The 17,556-nt window shown below is 44.0% G+C and overlaps 1 protein-coding gene across 23 annotated transcripts in view; it reads left to right on the forward strand.

The window, feature by feature from the left end:
- Positions 1–17,556, forward strand: part of ADGRL3 (adhesion G protein-coupled receptor L3) — a 524,984-nt gene that overhangs the window by 373,748 nt on the left and 133,680 nt on the right. For 22 of the 23 annotated variants that reach the window (XM_063335276.1, XM_063335273.1, XM_063335277.1 and 19 more), the window contains one exon: positions 1,993–2,073. The exons of the other annotated variant lie outside the window; for it this stretch is intronic. In XM_063335276.1, the coding sequence (XP_063191346.1) occupies positions 1,993–2,073 (81 nt within the window). The remainder of the gene's footprint in view (positions 1–1,992; positions 2,074–17,556) is intronic. 23 annotated transcript variants of the gene reach the window in all.

A 17,556-nucleotide genomic window follows, 5' to 3' on the forward strand; every position in this document is an offset into this window, starting at 1 on the left:
TTTTGTATTTGGGATTGCTTGATCCCAAGAAGACCAGGTGATAAAAAAACTTTAAAAAAAAAAAAGCCAAAACCATGTGCTAGCAACGTGCCCATAGGGCAAAAAAGGCCACCAGCCTCCTGGGCTGCATTAAGCAGAGCATAGGCTGTAGGTCAGGGGAGGTGATCCTGCCCCTCTGCTGGGGGCGGTGACGTGTTCCTCAGTATTGGGTCCAGAGACTGGGACTTACTGGAGCCAGTCCAGCAAAGGGCCACAATGATGATTAAGAGATTGAAGCATCTCTATGTGGGGAGAGGCTGAGAGAGCTGGGACTGTCCAATGTGGACCAGGGGATCTTACTGATGCGTATAAATACTTGATGGGGGGAAATAAAGAAGATGGAGCCAGGCTCTTCTGAGAGGCATAAAGTGACAGGACAAGAGGCACAAATTGAAATACAGGAAATTACACTTAAACGTAAGAAAAAGCTTTTTTTTTTTTATGCTGTGAGGGTGTCCAAGCGCTGGTACAGGGGACACTTGCCATGGGCTCTTGTTGCTCTTGGGCTGGACTAGGTGATTTCCAGAGCTCAGTGCCAACCTCAGCTATTTTGCATTTCAGTGGTATCTTTGATGGAGCCAACGGGGAGCCTGTTGTATGGCTATAAGGGCACCGATCCTGCACGTTGAGCAGCTTAGAGTGAGAGCAGACTGTCCGCCTGTTCCTGCTGCAGAACGAAGCAGCTATTAAATGATGGCTTATGCTCACTAATGACATCAAATGGATTTTTAACATGTAAACGAGAAGGGGAAAGTGGGGTAACTTGTTATTAGCTATGGGTTTGCCTGAAGCAGATTTCCCATGTTAAAGCACTTAAAGCAAATATAGAATTTATGATGTGTCGGTAGATTTTAAACCTGAATAACGTCCAGTTGTTGTAATGGCTAATAACGCAAATTATCTGAGTCAGCCTCGGCGTAAAGCGGTAAATATATCCTGCCCATTCAGACAGACTTCTTCCCCACCCCCCACCCCCCCTTTTCCATTAATATTTTATCCCCCTGAAGAGATGTTTTCAACATATTATGCGCACCAGCATACTGCGCTTGTGGTATTCCTGGATGTCATTACAAAGAAGCCCGAAGACTGTACCGCTGCTCTGCTGCCTGTGACGCTAGCTTGGAAATTGCTTGGAGCAACAACAGCAAGTGTCAACAGGGAGCCGTATTAATTATTTGGAATGTGTCTCATAAGAGGAATCAACTGTTTTTATTGCAGCACGAATATTACTTGAAACGGGAAGGTTACTCCAACTGTTATCGTAATCTATGTATCATTAACTTTCCATGTTTAGAAAAAGAGATTAACAACCCTGTAAATTGTTACAGTAAATAGGTGAATTATAACAACATGTTTTTATTATAAATAGAAGTTTCTTGATATAGTTACCTCCAAATTACTGGAGAAGAATTGGGACTTTAGCAACTGGGAAACTGCATGGTGGTGCTGGGAACCAAAAAGCTTCCACCCAGTTGAAAGCAATGCCAAGCTCTGCAAACTGATAGCTGCATCTTCTGCAGGTGGGGAAAACAGATGCAGTTGTACTTCATACCATTCTTCCTTCAAAAATTGCTGTGACACAGAAATGCTTGCTTCCATCTTAGAGTGAGATTAACGGATTTAATGGGCTTCTGTGAAATCACTTGTCTTCTGTGGCATATGGCCTTTTAAGAGAACATCGTGCAAAATGTATGTCGTAGTGGTAAAACAGGTATAACTGAAGTTCAGCACGGTGCCCATGTCTGCATGGAAAAAGCAAAAGAAATGGGAGTGTTACGTACTTTTCGTAAGGTGTCTCCACAAAATGGAAGCTCACTGTGAAAAATACACAATAGAGCAGAATACTTGCAAACCTGTTTTGAATCCAGTGCCGTAAAAGCACTCCGTGTTTATTTATGGCCCTGATAGATCTCTGTAGGAAACAGCGGAACTAAAACACTTATTTGTCCACAGGGCAAGCTCACCATGGGCAGGTTTCTTACATTGCCCCACCGATCCACCTCGATTCGGATCTGGAGAGACCGTCATCCAAGGGTGAGTCATTGACGCAGTCTCCATGCACGTGCATTGTGAACCGGCCATAGGTGTGAGTGCATATCATCCAGTTGCTCATAGGACCTCCACGGTAAAGTTACCACCCTCCATCCAAGGACACTCCTGGGAGCAAATTCATTCCTGCGAGAGAGCTGTATGAGAGATGACCGTGTCCCATGTGCCCCATTACATAGCTTTGAAAATACCATCTTGTTCACAAGCTATTTTGCTCTTCCCACTAGTTTACTTCTGCAGCGATGGGTATACCTTAGGTCCTGCCCTCTGCCTTCCTCCTTTCCTTCCTAATGGTGGCGCACAGGCATGGGGGGCTTGTGGCAGGATGCCCCTCAACTGCCCCTCAGGTGAATTAAGGTACAGAAGTGGTCGTGCAGTGGTTCAGGCCTGGATTCAATCCATGTTGCCGTTGCTTGAGGTTTGTTCTAAAGTTGGTGAGGAAACATGTTCACTCTAGAGGATGACTCGAATTTTAGGTGAGCTGATTGCCCTTGGGAGCAATGCTGGTAGCCGATACGTATGGAGGAGCCCACAACAGCCCTGCTAAGAAAGGTGCCTCTCTTGAATGGTGCGAATAAAGTTATATGAATGTGAGCCCTTGATTTCTCTGCCCCATTTGGAGGATCATCCCTGGCTGTGTTGTGATGAACCCCTAGTGTTTGCTCCTGTGGCGTGGGGAAATGAGCTTGGCCCCAGAGGAAGCATCCGTGCTGGTGCAGGCTTCTTACATCTCCCTTTGCTCCTTCTAATTAGGTTGTCAATATTCAGGTAGGATATCAAAATGACCAGCTTGCCCTTCTTGGAATGGATAATAGCAAAGCGAAAATCAAATGGGTATATGGAGGAATTTCTTGGTCAGCTCCAGAAATATGTATGAACATCAAACAAAGGGAACATAGTAGAAGAAGAGAAGGGGAGGAAGAGGAGTGCCAAAGCGTGTTAGCAGGGAGATGCGCTATAGCTGAGGTTTGCGGTTTTTCCTTCCTCCTGCTCTCCAAAGGGTGCTACAGGGGCTGAAAGGGTATGGGATTGATCTTTGCAGTGACTGACGCTATTCTGCCCCAACACCGTCGGGCTGTGAGTATGTGTTAGCGTGTGCACTTTTTTCTCTAAGCGCTCACAATTGAAAAATGCAATGTGTTAGTGCAAGATTAATCTGGATAGGAACACTGTCATTAAGTAGTACGAAGAAAGCTGTCTTCTATATCTCACTTCGTTACCCATCTCTAATATTCTGGGAGAAAAAAAAAAACGCCTTTGTGTTGGCAAATCGCAGCTGCAACGGCAAACCCTGCTCCTCCAAATGGCCCAAGGACTTTGTGGACTAAATGGAAGTATACTGTTAACGCTCTTGGCGTGAAAGGCTCCCTTAGTTTTGAGTGAGCTTTTCTACCAGCATCCATGGGGGTAGATCTGTAACGTGATTGAGTAAACATCTGCTGGTATTTTTCCTTTTGTAAGTGGGAGCGTGTGTTTTCTTAGCTGATGCAGTAACAATTGCTAAGGAGTTGATTCCTGTTGCACAGAAGCAGCCTCAGCACTATTATTCCTTGGTGGTTCCTCCAGTATCTCTGCAAGGTGGAACCGTATGCTGGGTGGTGGAGCTTGGGTGTGAGGATGCTGGATTCATAGTTCCTCTCTCCAAATCTGGTCTTGTCATGAGTTGGGCTGGTCACGTACAATCTCCTGGCAGTCCACAACCTCCATTCACCTTTAAGTGAACTACCCTGAGATTTGACACATGCATTTGTGATTGTCAGCTGCTTCTAAGTCACTTGAAAACCTCCAGTTCTGTGGTAAAATTTACTACCTTGCTTTTTTAGCAGAGCACTCCAATAAGGCAGACACAGTTAGGATTTCCAGGACCTTCTTGCTCAAGTCTGTTTTTGATGTTGGATGTGATGATTCAGAGCTTGCTTAGAGTAGGTCAATGTAAATCCTTGCTGTGGGGTCTGGAGCAGCCTGTGGAAGACTCAAGGATGCCGGAACAGCGGCAGCCAAAGAAGCTGTGCCTTGCTTTCTCCAAGATAAAAGAACTAAAGACTAAGAAAAATCTTCAGTGATCTGTCGTTCGTGAGGGCATAGCTACCTCTGCAAGATGAATGGCACTGCTGCCAGGAGCAGGGCAAAGTGGGTCAGGCAGAACAGTTGTAGCGCTTGCAGAGAAGGTAAAATGGAGTTTATCCAACATAAACTGCTACACTAACTGCTTCCACCAGGAAGCCTCCAGGTGGAAGGGCTTCCACCCCCCATTTGAGAGATCCTAAAGAAAGAGCTGCTCAGGGTGGAAGGACTGATATTACTGCTGCTATGTGCTGGTAAAAGGACTTGTATCACCTTGTGTAACTTAATAGTAAAGGGTCGGGGAGGCAGCCACCTCTGAAGGCATCAGTCTATTAGCTGGTGACTACTGGGTGTTAAAAACATAGTAATTGTCTCCTGTGGGAAGAGCAAGGCTTTCCTCTGGCCCTGGGATCTGGGACGTGTAGTTCTACTTGCACATCTGCTGCCTCATTTCCAGCCTCAGTGCCCAAAATCCATTAGAGTGTTGTAATAATCATGATTTTTTTTTTTTTTCTAAATGAGGGTTATTAAGTTTTTTTGTTTGGCTGCATTTTCTGACACCTTAGGACACGCTCAGGTCACATTCCAAGCTTCATCCTGTAACTACAAGAGCTGTTTTAAACAAAGGAGGCAAAACCATCTCCTGTCCTGAAGCTCTCATTTGTTCTCCACATTTCCAGTAGCTGGAACTCTAAAAGAAGAGCAGCGTTATGACGGTTGTCATAATCCACTAATGCTGTTGCTTTGATGCTCTTCATTTCCCTTCCGCATTCCCCCTCGCACTGAGCTGAACGCCAGGTGCAGGTCAATGTTGCACTTAGAGTGGCAAAACGAAGAAGCCACTGTACAATTTTGATTGTAATAAATGGAACTAAAGCCAGAGTAGGGATAGAAAAGCATCTTTCCTTCCCCTATTATTAAAAAATGATACAGCTTTAGTGCTCCTGTGGGCTTATGCCGTTGCAATTCTCAACTGGCAGATTTATTTGTAACTGCCTCTGCCTTTTTAAAAATTTTATCACTGGTGACATTTACACACATTGTTTATGCATGCAGGGCATTTTTACCTGCCTTTCAGAGTCCTGGTGCTGGTAGTGAATAAACTCCAGTAGTTTACTAGTACATTAGTGTCATCGTGCATTACAGTGTAATTACTCTGCGCCACTGCTCTGTACAGTAACGTAATAATGACACTGTAAATCACTTAATAGAAATGAGGCCCTGAATCAGCGTTTTTATCAAGACGCTTCTTATTCTCCACCGCTTTTTTAATTCGATGATGTTTTAAAATTAGTTCCCTATACGAAGCACTGTTAACCATTATTTTTGCACCTTCTCTCAGTCTGACGATCTGGATGTGATTACATTATTTTTACGCAACTGTTTACACCATCTTTATGCAGAATAATTCCAGGGGTAGCTGAGACCTCAGGCTGTGATCTAATAGACTGGAGATTAAACCTGTGTTTAAAAATGGATCGCTGGTTACTGACAACAGCAGATGAGGGTGATGCTGATATTCTGGCTCAGAAAGGGATTTTATGGAATTATCATATATAGCAATAAATGAAATTTAGCGTCTGGACTTAAATTCTGCCAGGTGCTAAAACACAGCAAATAAGTGAATTAAACTCACCGAGTCCACACACTAAAACTATTTATAAAGCTTTATAGAAGCAGATTTTAGTGTCTATGTGGAATCATATTAAACATGAAATGTATGCCTTGCGTTTAAAGCTAGGCAGTCTGAAGAGCTCTCCTCCCCTGTTGAGCTAGCATTTTGCAAAGGTTTCCTTCAGAGTTGAAGCTCGGGGAGCAGTTGTCTTGGAGACTGATAAGCTTGAAGTCAGTCCATTTCCAAAACATGAATTGATAAGCAAAACTGTGTATTGGTCCTCAGTTCTAGAAATAAATAGCAAATAAGGGAGGGATGGGAGGTTCTCACCCTTCTGTGCAGATTTCTCTAGCCAGCAAGGTTGGTTTTGGCCCCAGTTAAGGCACTGTGGGTGTTTTTTTCCTGTAAACCTCAGTTGTGAGGTTCAGCCTCTGTAGACACAGAATCTCTCCCTACCCCTTGGGCAGCGTGTTAGGAAGACAGACAGAGGTTTTGCTGAGTTTTCCTCTTTTCTTCTCCAGCTCGGTGGTGTGTCCCTTTGTGCTTTCTTCCTTCAAAAGCTGGATCCATTCTGCCATTTTTCTCCTCCTTTGCATTTGCAGTGTCTGAGGGAGAACTGTTCCTGAACGTCAGAAGCACTGTGAAATCTTATTACCAAAAATAGAGCAGGTTTTTGGGTCTTCATTTTTTTTTTTCTCCCAAAGGTCCCAGAGAGGGTCGATGGCTTTGCCGATGATGTGGGAGGATGTGACAGCCGGGCTCATTGCGCAGCCCCGGTCCTCCTTCCCGGGTCCAGAGAAAGGGGAGCGCCGGGCAGCGAGGCCCAGTGGCGCTCCTTGCCTTAATTCAAGCCGACACATGGGGTCACGCATCTTGTGCTTGCCAGGCCCTGAGACACCAGCTCTCCTGCCTCTCCCTCCCCGGGTGCAGCGCTACGAGAGAGGTGCTGTTCAGGAGTCCCTGCTCTGACCCCATGGTGTCCAGACACCTCCTGTTTCCAGGCTTTTTCATTTTCTCCTTGAGTCCCCCTGGGAAAGCCGTTCCCTCAGCTTGAGAGTCCTTTACAGTGTCCCTCTGCTTCTCTCCAAGGTCTCATTTTTACTCATCCTACTCCTTGCCTTTAGAATTAGTTACAGCTATATGCTTCCAGCTTCTTAAGGTGATACTGTTTTCCTACCCTCCTTCAGGTGGGAGAGTCCAGGGGAGGTGCTAATTCGATGCCTTTGAGCCAAGAGAGGACCATGCACTGGACGCTGGTTGGGGTTCCCCATGCTCAGGACCCATTATTCTCCTTTTCCTTATGCGATGCTGGGGTGCTGCACAGTGTCCTGCTCTTCCTGGGTCGTATACAGGGTCGTCGTCTTTGCTTCTGCTCAGCCTTTTCTCCAAGCATGACTGCTTTCAGGGCTTCCCCTTCTGCCCTAAGCCCACCAGAGGATCTCACTCCCTCCAGGATGGGGTGTGAGTGCTTATTGCAGCAAGCCAGCAACACACATGCAACATTTTCTCGTCCCTTGTGGCTTTTCAGGCAATTAGGGTTATACGAGTCATGCAGGTAACTGGTGTTGCACTGGTTGGATGGGAGATGACTGTTTACCGTACCTGCACAGTCAATGGAAAGGTTTTGCAATGACTAGGAGCTTCACATGTACTGGGAATTTTCATCTGCCTTCTTTTGAAGAGGTCTGTACAGATTTGTCATGTTTTCTGTCGTGATGGGCAGGCTCATTTAAAGCCCTCAGCCTCCAGCCTGGAGATGAGTCTTCAAACAGCTCAGCATGGCGACGGGGTGGGTTTTGGGCAGCGCGGTAGATGCAGAGGCAGGGATGCATTGCCAGGTATGGGGCTCATTTGGGTTGTGAAGACAATGGAGAGGTGAGCTCTGATATAAAGATGCGATGCTTTTTCCAGTGTTATCCAGAGCTCTCTGAAAATCTGTCATCGTGTCTCAGAACCGTGCCAAAATGTCCACCTTCCTGGACTACACTGATTTCTCTGAAGCAGGCAGCTGCTTTAAACGTGCGCCATGCTCCGTATTTATTAATTCCTCATTAGGTACCATGGGTGGTGATAACTAGTATCATAACCAGAGTAGCCAGAGCTCCTGGAAGTCTTGCAGACAGCCTGCAGTCCTCCTGTTTGCTTGTTATCATCAGTGAGGTCCCGCTTTGCATCCTGTAGCTATCCATAGTCAGAAAGAGTTAATTGCATGCTATTCACCGTTTTCTTTTTTACTGTGGTGTTGAATTGTTGCTCTTATTTCCTTGGAATGTGTGTTTTCTTTGCAGAGGGGCACCTCGGGGCATTGCTGTTTATTTATAAGATAACAGCATTTGCTCTAGCAGAAAGCTGGAGCTAACAAAGTCTCTCAAGGAGGAGCGCTAAATCCTGTACGCTGCTGGTGGGAACTGTTCAAAGTATTTACGCTTTAAAATATTGAAGGATTTTTTCTTTTTTTTTTTTTTTTGGAGTGGGGGGGGGAACAGTCTGAGTGATGTTTAACACCTTAACACCTTTTCCATTATTTCTCATCATCTTCAAAAAAAAAAAAAAAAAGCAAAAGTACTTTTTAACTAGTTTTTTTTAACAGCTAGCCGCTGCCTTGTAAAGGAGTTCTGCTATGGAGATCAGCATGAACTGTGATTTAAAGATGCCTTGAAATGTTATTCTTTGTAGGCTGTTTGAAGCTACCATATGACCTGATAAGCTCAAAATGGACATAGACATCTACCCAGGAGATTCTTTTGACAGTGGGTTTCATTTTCCGCTGTACTGAGTCGTACCACTCGCCATCAGCAGGGGAAGTTTTCACCCACCTGACAGTGGCAACAGCTGGAAAGCAGAGTCAGCTGTGGCGGTGCACCCTCAAGCATCACTAATCTAAAGTGAATGTCCTATTACCAGCTTGAAAAAAAGGCTGTTGAACCAATTCAATGTGGAAAAAAGAGCGCAGTGCTGCATACAGCATGAGACCCTTCTCAAACTTTATTTTTTTATCCCTTCTCTGCCAGACTAATTTTTGGCTACACTTCTCTTTCTGAAATATTTATAAGGCAAATAACTGTTTTAAATGAGCAGATGGGGGAGACATAAGACAAGCTGTTAAATTAATAAACATGTGTGGTGCTTTATCAGTAAGGGAGCCCATTTTGGCATTTCTTCTGGATGATTTGTATGGCCTATCACCATTGCACCTGGTGCAGGGACAAGAAATGGGCACTTAATAACCAAACAATGTGCAAACTCCTTCCATTATAACTTCATTATGTCAGATATAATCGTCTATAACTAGATGTCAAATACATAATTTATGTCCAGCTCCCCTGTGGAATAGTGGCCATATGAATGAATGGCCCCATTAATGGGAAGGAGCTTTTACTGTAACTTTTCCCCTCCTGGTACGTGGTCCGTTTTGTCATCTGGTATTAATTCTGAATCATTTCAGGGCTGCAGAAGAATGCCTGTTATGTTTATATTTGTGTAATGGGAGAGGATGGCAAATAAATCATATGTGAGATCATATTTCAGGTCCACTGATTTCCTAAGCCGTGCGCCTGTTTAAAAGAAAATAGGATCGGTCTCCAGCGCTTTGAATGATAGGCATAACTGGCCTTTGTTTTACCCATCTGGGGACTTAAAAATGGCGTATAATGTGAGGCAACACTTCCTGCAGGAGCCCTTTGCCACAGTCAAAGAGCTTAGCCACTGGAAAGTCTTCATCTCCCACTGCAGCGGTGCTGCTTGCATCCTTTGCTGTATGTTGCATCTTCTCTCACATTACGTTATATGGTGCCTATTTATAGAAGTGCTCCATGACATATGTGGTGACGTGAGTCATCATCATCACCTGAAAGGATGGAGGATAAAACAATGATGTCTTTTAGAGGAGTCTTTTGGAAACATAACGTGTGTATTAGAGCAAGACATAAGATATCAGTATGGATATTCACAAATGAAATGGGTACAAATTATGAAATGCCTTTCATACATTTTTCATGATTTAATTTTTTTTTAATATATGGCTTTGTTTTGGGGTTAAAACCCTGGTGGAGAGCAACTCAGTACTCTAAATCTGGAAATACGGTTTGCTAGTAATACAGTTAGGAAGCTGCCTCTGATATAGTGCTATTGGTCTATTATTGGTATATTGTTACTTAATGAGAAAACGTGCTTTATTCTGTTGCAGCTACGGGGGTAATATTTGTTTTATTCTTCCTCAGGTATAAATCTGGATGAAAAATTATCCAGCTAACACCATTTATAATAGTAGATGACTTCTTAGCGTCTGATAGAGTTTCCTATTGCCAGTACAAACTGTGTTTAAGACTAGATAACGAATAGTAAGTTTGCCTAACAAAATACTGAAGGTTCCTAGACTTGTGACTTGGGTTTCCGAGTGGCATGTATGTTAAAGTATTTGCAGTGGTGGAATAACATGTTACTTCTATAGCATCTTCTCCTGGCAAGTATTTTCTTTATTCTTCTCATTCTTTTCATATTTTGTGGTTGTTATTTTTCGCTGTGTTTATGGTGTTACTTAAAGAAAGCAGATCACCCTTATAACAGAAATGTAAAAAAATGTAAATTCTGATTTAAGACGAATTAGGAAAAGCAACTGATAAAGACCTGGGCTATTCAGTGGTGTAGTCTGGCTGCCTTCTGATAAAATGTAGAAGTATCTTACTAGCCAATGAGCAAGTTTAGTGCGCTCTTATTGGAGTTCTTCAGACACAAGCTGTGCGTCTCTAGAAAGGCAGGCAGCCGATTTTCTCATACAAGCAAATCATGTTAGGCTCAATGTACTGCTGTTGACAGCACTGAGTTGAAGAGCTTTGTGTTCATTTGATGGCTCTTCGGCTGTGCAGTGGGATGTTCTGTAGGTAAGCAGGTTTTTACAGCACTTGGCTCTTGGAATCATCTTGGGTTGAATCAAAAACTGTTGGAAACAAGAGATTTCCACCAGAGTCAGTGGTCTGATACTTTCTCAAATGTTTGGGTTTAGAGCCTGCTTTGGCCCTTGAATTTCCTTAAAGTGGGTTGTTGAATTTTGATTCTTCCCTTTGTGTGTTGTTTATTACAGAGGAATCCTAGTGATGTGATGCAGTGCATTCAGAGGGAAATTTATGCTTGTGAATGGGGTACGTGACCCTTGAAATGCGCTTTTGGATATCCTAGCCTTAATAAATGCATACTAAATACTGATTTACAGATAAACATTATGGAGCCCTGTTGCTAAGATTGTAACTTGGCTCCCTCATAAGAGCCCTTATGATTTAAGTCTTTCAGCCAAGTAAATTTGGCTTGATAACTGCAATATTTGCTCAGAAGTCAAGGATTGCTATCCTCTAGCTCTAAATGGTTTGTTATTGCCTTCAGATTGGCTTGATGTAGTTCATTCTCCTTGAAAACTCGCAAGATGCAGTATTTAAAAGATCTTGATTGCCTTTGAGAAGAGATTAAGGTTGGTTAAATGCAATTATAAGGGTTAGAGGGCCAGGGTGTAATAGCCATGGGGCTGTTGGCCAAGGAGCTTTAAGAGATGGAGAGAACTGGCTGGACTTGGGACAAGGAGAAGACTTTGCCCTTACCCAGCTGAGGGTGCTGTTCTTTTTGCAGATATGGTACACGGGGAGTCTTACAGAGGGCTCTAGATTAAGCACGTTAATTTGTAGCAAGTATATCCCTTGTTTCATTGCAGCTGGTTTTTGGAGAAAATTGCTTGTGCTTTCTTCATTAAAAAATGACCGTAATTATGGATGTTCTCATGGCAGTCTCCCCTTTAGATTTTCTTGAAGTCCTGGTTTCATCTTTATTTCATTATGAGCACTGCTTTGTGTGTGTGTGTGTGTACGTGTCTGTATTATGCCCACAAATTTAGTAGTAGACATGCAGCAAAATAATACTGTTACTGAGCAAACAATTACGTTTCATTTTCTGGAATAAAAGGGAATATGTGCCCATAAATCTTCTTCTAAATAATCTGTGTTGGAGATTAAAAAGAAGATGAGGTTTCTAAATTCATGAAGGCCCTTCACAGTGGAATCCTGTGTGCCACTGAAGTGTAACAAGCTTATCTATATTTTATTGTGCTTCTAGATCAAGCTGCATTATTATGGGCTGCATTCCCCTGCCATGATAGCTGTTGCTAAGGAAGATGTACATTATGTTAATATTTTGTGATCATAACTATGCAAGCTGGGTTCTGTACATCGAAGAAGTTAAGGGCGGGGGGAAATGAGGTTAATGCACCATTTTGATTAGAGCCTCCGCAGATTGTCACTCACATTTAGAGGCAAGAAGTAAGCTCGAATTTGAGAAGAATTCACACAGAAAATGGGAGAAAACCAAGCAATTGAAAGAATTTGTTCACTGAACTTTAAAATTGCTCAGCAGTAGGGATCTGGAACTGCTGCTAAGAGAGAATCGGGCAGAAGCAAATGAATGCTTTCACCATACACATTCAGTGAAGAATTTCTCAGCCTGCTCGTGCCTTAATGTGTTTTGATCATGTAAACAGAGCATTCATCCTTAATTACTATTTCCTGACCATTTCCAGTGCTGGTATCTATTATGTGGTTTTGGTTCCTTCTGATTCATTTAGTCGATTCACTAAGAGCTTACAATCAAGTAGTAGCCAGCACAGTACATAAAGTAAAATGGCAAAGTGATGCATTAGCTTCAGTGTATGAAGTCAAAGAAAGAGCCAGAGTCACCAGCAAAATACTGATGTCCATGCTGGTTATTTTAAAAAGTACACTCTACAGACTGTATTGATGAGTATTATAAAAATGTTTACACAACAAGTAAAATAAACAAGGAAAGATCTTGGCATTCCTCCTAAAGGAATGTTCTGAACTGAGTTTCCCCTTTCAAAACTGTTTTCTCATTAATACTGCTGCCAAGGCCTGAAGCAGTCACAGAGAGGGAGGATTGGATGGGTAGGAGCTCGTCTCAATTCTGGCATGCATTGCACCTAACTGATTTGACCAGGACGGTGTCCTCAGGAGGATCCAGGGTTATGGCTGTGGCACCTGAGAATAGAAAATTTTTGCCTCGTACTACTGTCTCTCCCATTTTCAGACATTCAGTGCACCGGAGCTGGGTTTGCACCTGGATCAGGTACAGTGACGATTATCTCCTCTTAATCTCAGCTCCTCAATCAGGGGGGCGCAGAGCGAGCAGCCCACCCAGCTGAGGTCAGTCCTGTTGGCCAGAGCACTGGCAAATGGCAGCCCTTGAGCAGGGCTGGGAAACCTGTCAGGGGCTTGCCAGCATCCGAATTCTGTTAGTGGTTGTTTAACATCAGTTTCAGCCTCTGACCCTGCCATGACGAGCAGAGCTGCTTTTTCTCCCTTCTTCTCTCCCTTTCCGCCTCACCGTCCTTTTTGCTCAAACCTTGTACAATGGGTTCTTTGACCCTTAACAGGGCTTTGGGAAAGTTAATATTACATTTTCCTAGTCAAGGGTGTAATAATTCATGTTATACCTCATTGCACGCACCTGATCATAAAATCCATTGAGAAGCTAAGGTGCCTGGCCTGGGAAGCGTCACTCGCTTGGGCAAATTAAATATGGCATGAGATGAGAGCACAATGGAGGGGTGGGAGGGAAAGGAGTAGCCAGTCCTGGGAGGCAGCGGGTACTTGATACTGGAGGTGTTCATTGCAAAGCGGAAAATGGGAAGAATAAAGAGTGATGAGCCACCAGGATGTAGACTGGGGATGAGGTCAATGGGGGAGAAGTACCAGAGAGTAAAGACAGGCTGCATGGTTTGGGCAGAGAGGATGGGCACAGAGGGCTTGTTGGGCAAGCTGCACAGCTTAGAGTAGAGGAAAGCAAGCCAAGATGGAAGGAAAAAATGTGGGGTTTTTTGTTGTTTTTTTTTTTTTTTTAGAGAATACTTTTATGTAACGTATAGAGAGATTTAAAATCCTTTAGCTTTGGACAGTTAAGACTTCCACTGCCTCCAGCAACTATGCACAGACTAATCACGTAACATTTATATTCCTGGTTTCCTACCCCAGGCACCCGTTCCTATCTGCTTGCTTCTTCCCAGCTTTTGCACCGAGTTGCTGCAATTTAAAGGCAAAAGTCCAGAGCTTTCCATGAGCATCACTTACCACTCCTAACCTGCCCTCTTGGCAGTAACAGAGCTCAACCCGACCCAAATGTCAAGAGCAGCCCAATGTGCAGATTCAACACTTTTTGAATCTGTTGAAGTCTCCTTCTCATCTGGGCCAGCCAGATCTTCATCTCCTGTCCTTTTCAGATCAGCATAGCTGTGGCTGCTGGCTCCCAAGGCCATGGGCAGGGATGTTCCAAGTCCTTGGCCTTTCCATAATCCGCCCACGGTTTTAAAAAGTGTGTGCCCCCTTATGGCCTAAGGTTTGTGCTTATCTTTAAAGCACATTGCTCCTCCACATTGTGTTTGGTTAAATAACCGCAGCTTGGTGTAGATATTTCGCATATAAGCTGACAGGGTTGACATTGTGAGTATTTTGCAATCATTTGTTTAATTAGCTGAAGCTCTCTGGGGAGAAGTTTATGAAATGGCATACTCCCAAATTCTAATTTAAATCTGTTTTGTTTTGGTTTGTTTTTTTTTTGATGGAGGGCTCGTAATGCAAAGCATTAAAAAAAGGTACAAGTGAATGGAAAGCAACAAATACCCTTCTGTTAATGGGCAGTGCCTCAGTAACAAACTTGCCCAAATACAGAAAGGAAATTACACTGGGTAAAATGACCTACAAGAGGGGAAATTGGAATTAAGTCTGCGCAGCTGTCTTGTCTTTTTTCTTTTTTTTTTCTAACCTGTACTTCCCCTCTGTTTTCTTTTAGTGCAATGCTTAATTAAGCTTCTCCTTTGTTTGGAGGTTAATTCCTTTTCTAATCTACAGCTATTTTTACAAAGGTGTTCATTACTGGAGCGAACAAAGGCTGGAGATTAGAGAATGGCAGGTGCTGAGCCTCGTTTAGTGGGAAGGGATTTTTTGCTTACAACGAAATCTCGAGGCCCCACTTTCAGACGCAGGGTTTCTGTGTCAACTCTTCTCTGCTTTCAGTGAAATGGTTCCTGGGAGGAAGCTGAAGTTTCTGCTGTAGCACCGGGGCTGTGCTGTCCTGTCTGCTCGCTTAATGCACTTAGCGCCCTTTGTACTCCGCAGACCTTTAAACTCCCATCTGACTGTACACAGGGACCACTGGTTTCTCTTTTGATATTTACCTGCCCATTGAAATCTCTGAGAAATTAAGGTCCTAAATATTTAATGACATCCAACTTGATCTTTGCAAGTCCCCATGGAGCAGCAAGCTCCTGCACACGTGGTCACAGTATGCGCTCATCGCTCAAGGTAGGCTCTCCGGCTTGCTGGCATGGCGATGCTCAGAGTACCTGGAGTCTCTGATGCTTTGCTGTAGCATTTGTAAAGCATGCAGAGCACACATTAATCGTATAAAAGTATCTATATTGCAAGAAACTAGGATAGCAATGCTAAATTTTGCTGCTGAGCTGCAGTGCTGGGCAGAGCGGGCAGCATTGATGGAGCAGGGGCTGGCTCGGCACAAGATTTTCAGTCTGTCTCACTTGCATCTCATGCTTACCCTGTCAAATGGAACTGAACACAAGAGCAAGAGCTAAAACAGCTTTTGGAGGGATAAAGCCTGTGGAGAACCCAAAGAAATGACAGAATGTCCTAATAGTTAAAAGCAGGATCCCTCTTACTCGGTATAGTCCTGTTAGGAGCAATGTGGTGGGCCACATCTCCAGGCACTGTTCTGCTCACGCAGTCCTTCGCTATCCCGTGGCATGATATTAATAAAGGGTCACTCCCTCTAAACAATGGGAAAAGTTGGGCATGACCTAGGAGCCATTGCTTGTCATCCAGAAACCAGCTTTTATTGTTATGTTTCCTTGTTCTGGTTGTATGATTAGTCATTTCATGCGTTCACACATATATCTAGTTTCTGTAGAAAGTGATTTTTTTAACTGTGGTACCCTCTAACCTTGTGGCTATTTATTTCATGTACTATTCTGAGAAATGAGAAACCGTCTTTTTGGTTCTGTAGAAGCTCCAGGTTTGCACGAAAAGAGAAAAGGCGATTGTGGAGCTAGTCGATTATTGCTGACACGCAGCATAATGAACGTGCAAATATTTCTGAAATCAGCAGCTAATGACAGAAATGCATGTCCTGTCCTTTCCACGCAGAAAAGAAATCGGATTATACTTCAAAATACATTTTGTTTGTTGTGCTCTCTAGGCACCGTTGCTGGTTACCTGCACATGTGAGTAAAACATTTTGCACTTTCTGATTTTTATTTTCTTTTCCAGAAGAATTGTCAAGATAAGAAATGGCACAAACAGCTCAAGAAGTAGCTAGTGAAATAAGCTGTTTTGTTTGCACAGATGATTGCAAATTGGATCCAGAAAACGTGCTCCCAGAGTTGTGGGTTTGGGTTTTAAGAGAACACTGCCATGGGAGGGAGGGAAAGCGTGGTAGTGCAAAGCATTTTACCCCTATTTGTAGCTGCCTCAAAGCTACAAGTCCTGCAAAAATTCAACAGAAGTGGAAAAGAAGAAAAATGTGCAAGGAAAGGCAACATAGGGGAAAACAAAGAGCTCTGTGAACAGCTAATTAGTACAGATTGCATTCAGCTGTGCAAGAGGTGCTGGGAAGATACTGAGCATGTTACGTGAGTAGCGAGGATGGAGGAACGGAGATGCATGCTGAGCGAGGTAGATTCTCCCACCCACTGAAATTGCGTCTTTGAGCATTTCCAAACATAAAGGTTGCTTTTCCAAGGTGACTTTCTTGTCCAAAATGCTTTCTCATTGCTGGGTTGCTTTAAGAAATAGTAGTGCCTGTCCTCCTGCCTTGGCAGGTCAGCATGGTAGTGTCCCTCTCTGGTAGCTCGCACTCGAAAAATGCAAGTAGGTTCAGGCCAAATAGCAAAGCACTTGCGTTGCTGCAGGCGCTGCTCTTTGTGATTCTGAGTGGGCTCTGAACAGGTGTACAGACTTGCACCTGGCATGCCTGGAAAGGGCTCTCATTCAGGTCAAAAACACTTGTCAAATACCTGTCTTCTGACTACCTTGGGACCCAGAGGTTGATGCAAGGTGAGGACGGGTTGCATCCATGAGTTTCAGCTCTGGGCACTTGGCTACTGTGTCTTGTGAAGGGCGTGAGCGTTAGTTTCTGGCTACCTGGTGGTGTTTGAAGTGTATCCGCCACCTGGCACCTCCCTGTTTCGAGAACAGCAGGATGGGGTAAGACCAGTCATCCATCTACAGCTTGCTAGAAAAGATAGAGCAGAAGGGACTCCTAGTGAAGAGCTATAGTTACAGTCCTGGGTTTTTTCTCTAGCCAAATCCCAGCGGAGATGTCGTGGTATTTCTAGGCTGCTTTTTTTGATCCGCACTTCCAGCCCAATCCCCAACGTATTGTTCAGGTAGAGCTTCATCCCAGAGGTGCTGACCATCCCTGGAGTAGTGCAGCCCAGGGGAGAGAGTGGTCTGGGAGTATCTCAGCCTTCAAGTTATTATTTGGATGTGTAGCAAAACCATCCTCTGCCCCCAAACCCTCACCCCTCGGAGGGCCCCAGCATATAAAAGAGGATCTCTTTGACTTCAACGCCAAAGAGATGTAAGCAATGAGCAGCTTTTATTGACCATAACTGCACTTGAATTAACTAGATGCCTGTGTAGCTGGTGGCTCCTGCAGCCTGACATCCCTCCTGCAGCACTGGAAACCTCATTGCTTTGCCTTGCAATGGTTCCTGTGCCAGGAAGCTT

Source organism: Chroicocephalus ridibundus, chromosome 5 (assembly GCF_963924245.1).
Source record: "Chroicocephalus ridibundus chromosome 5, bChrRid1.1, whole genome shotgun sequence".
In the NCBI taxonomy this organism is placed as follows: Eukaryota; Metazoa; Chordata; class Aves; order Charadriiformes; family Laridae; genus Chroicocephalus; species Chroicocephalus ridibundus.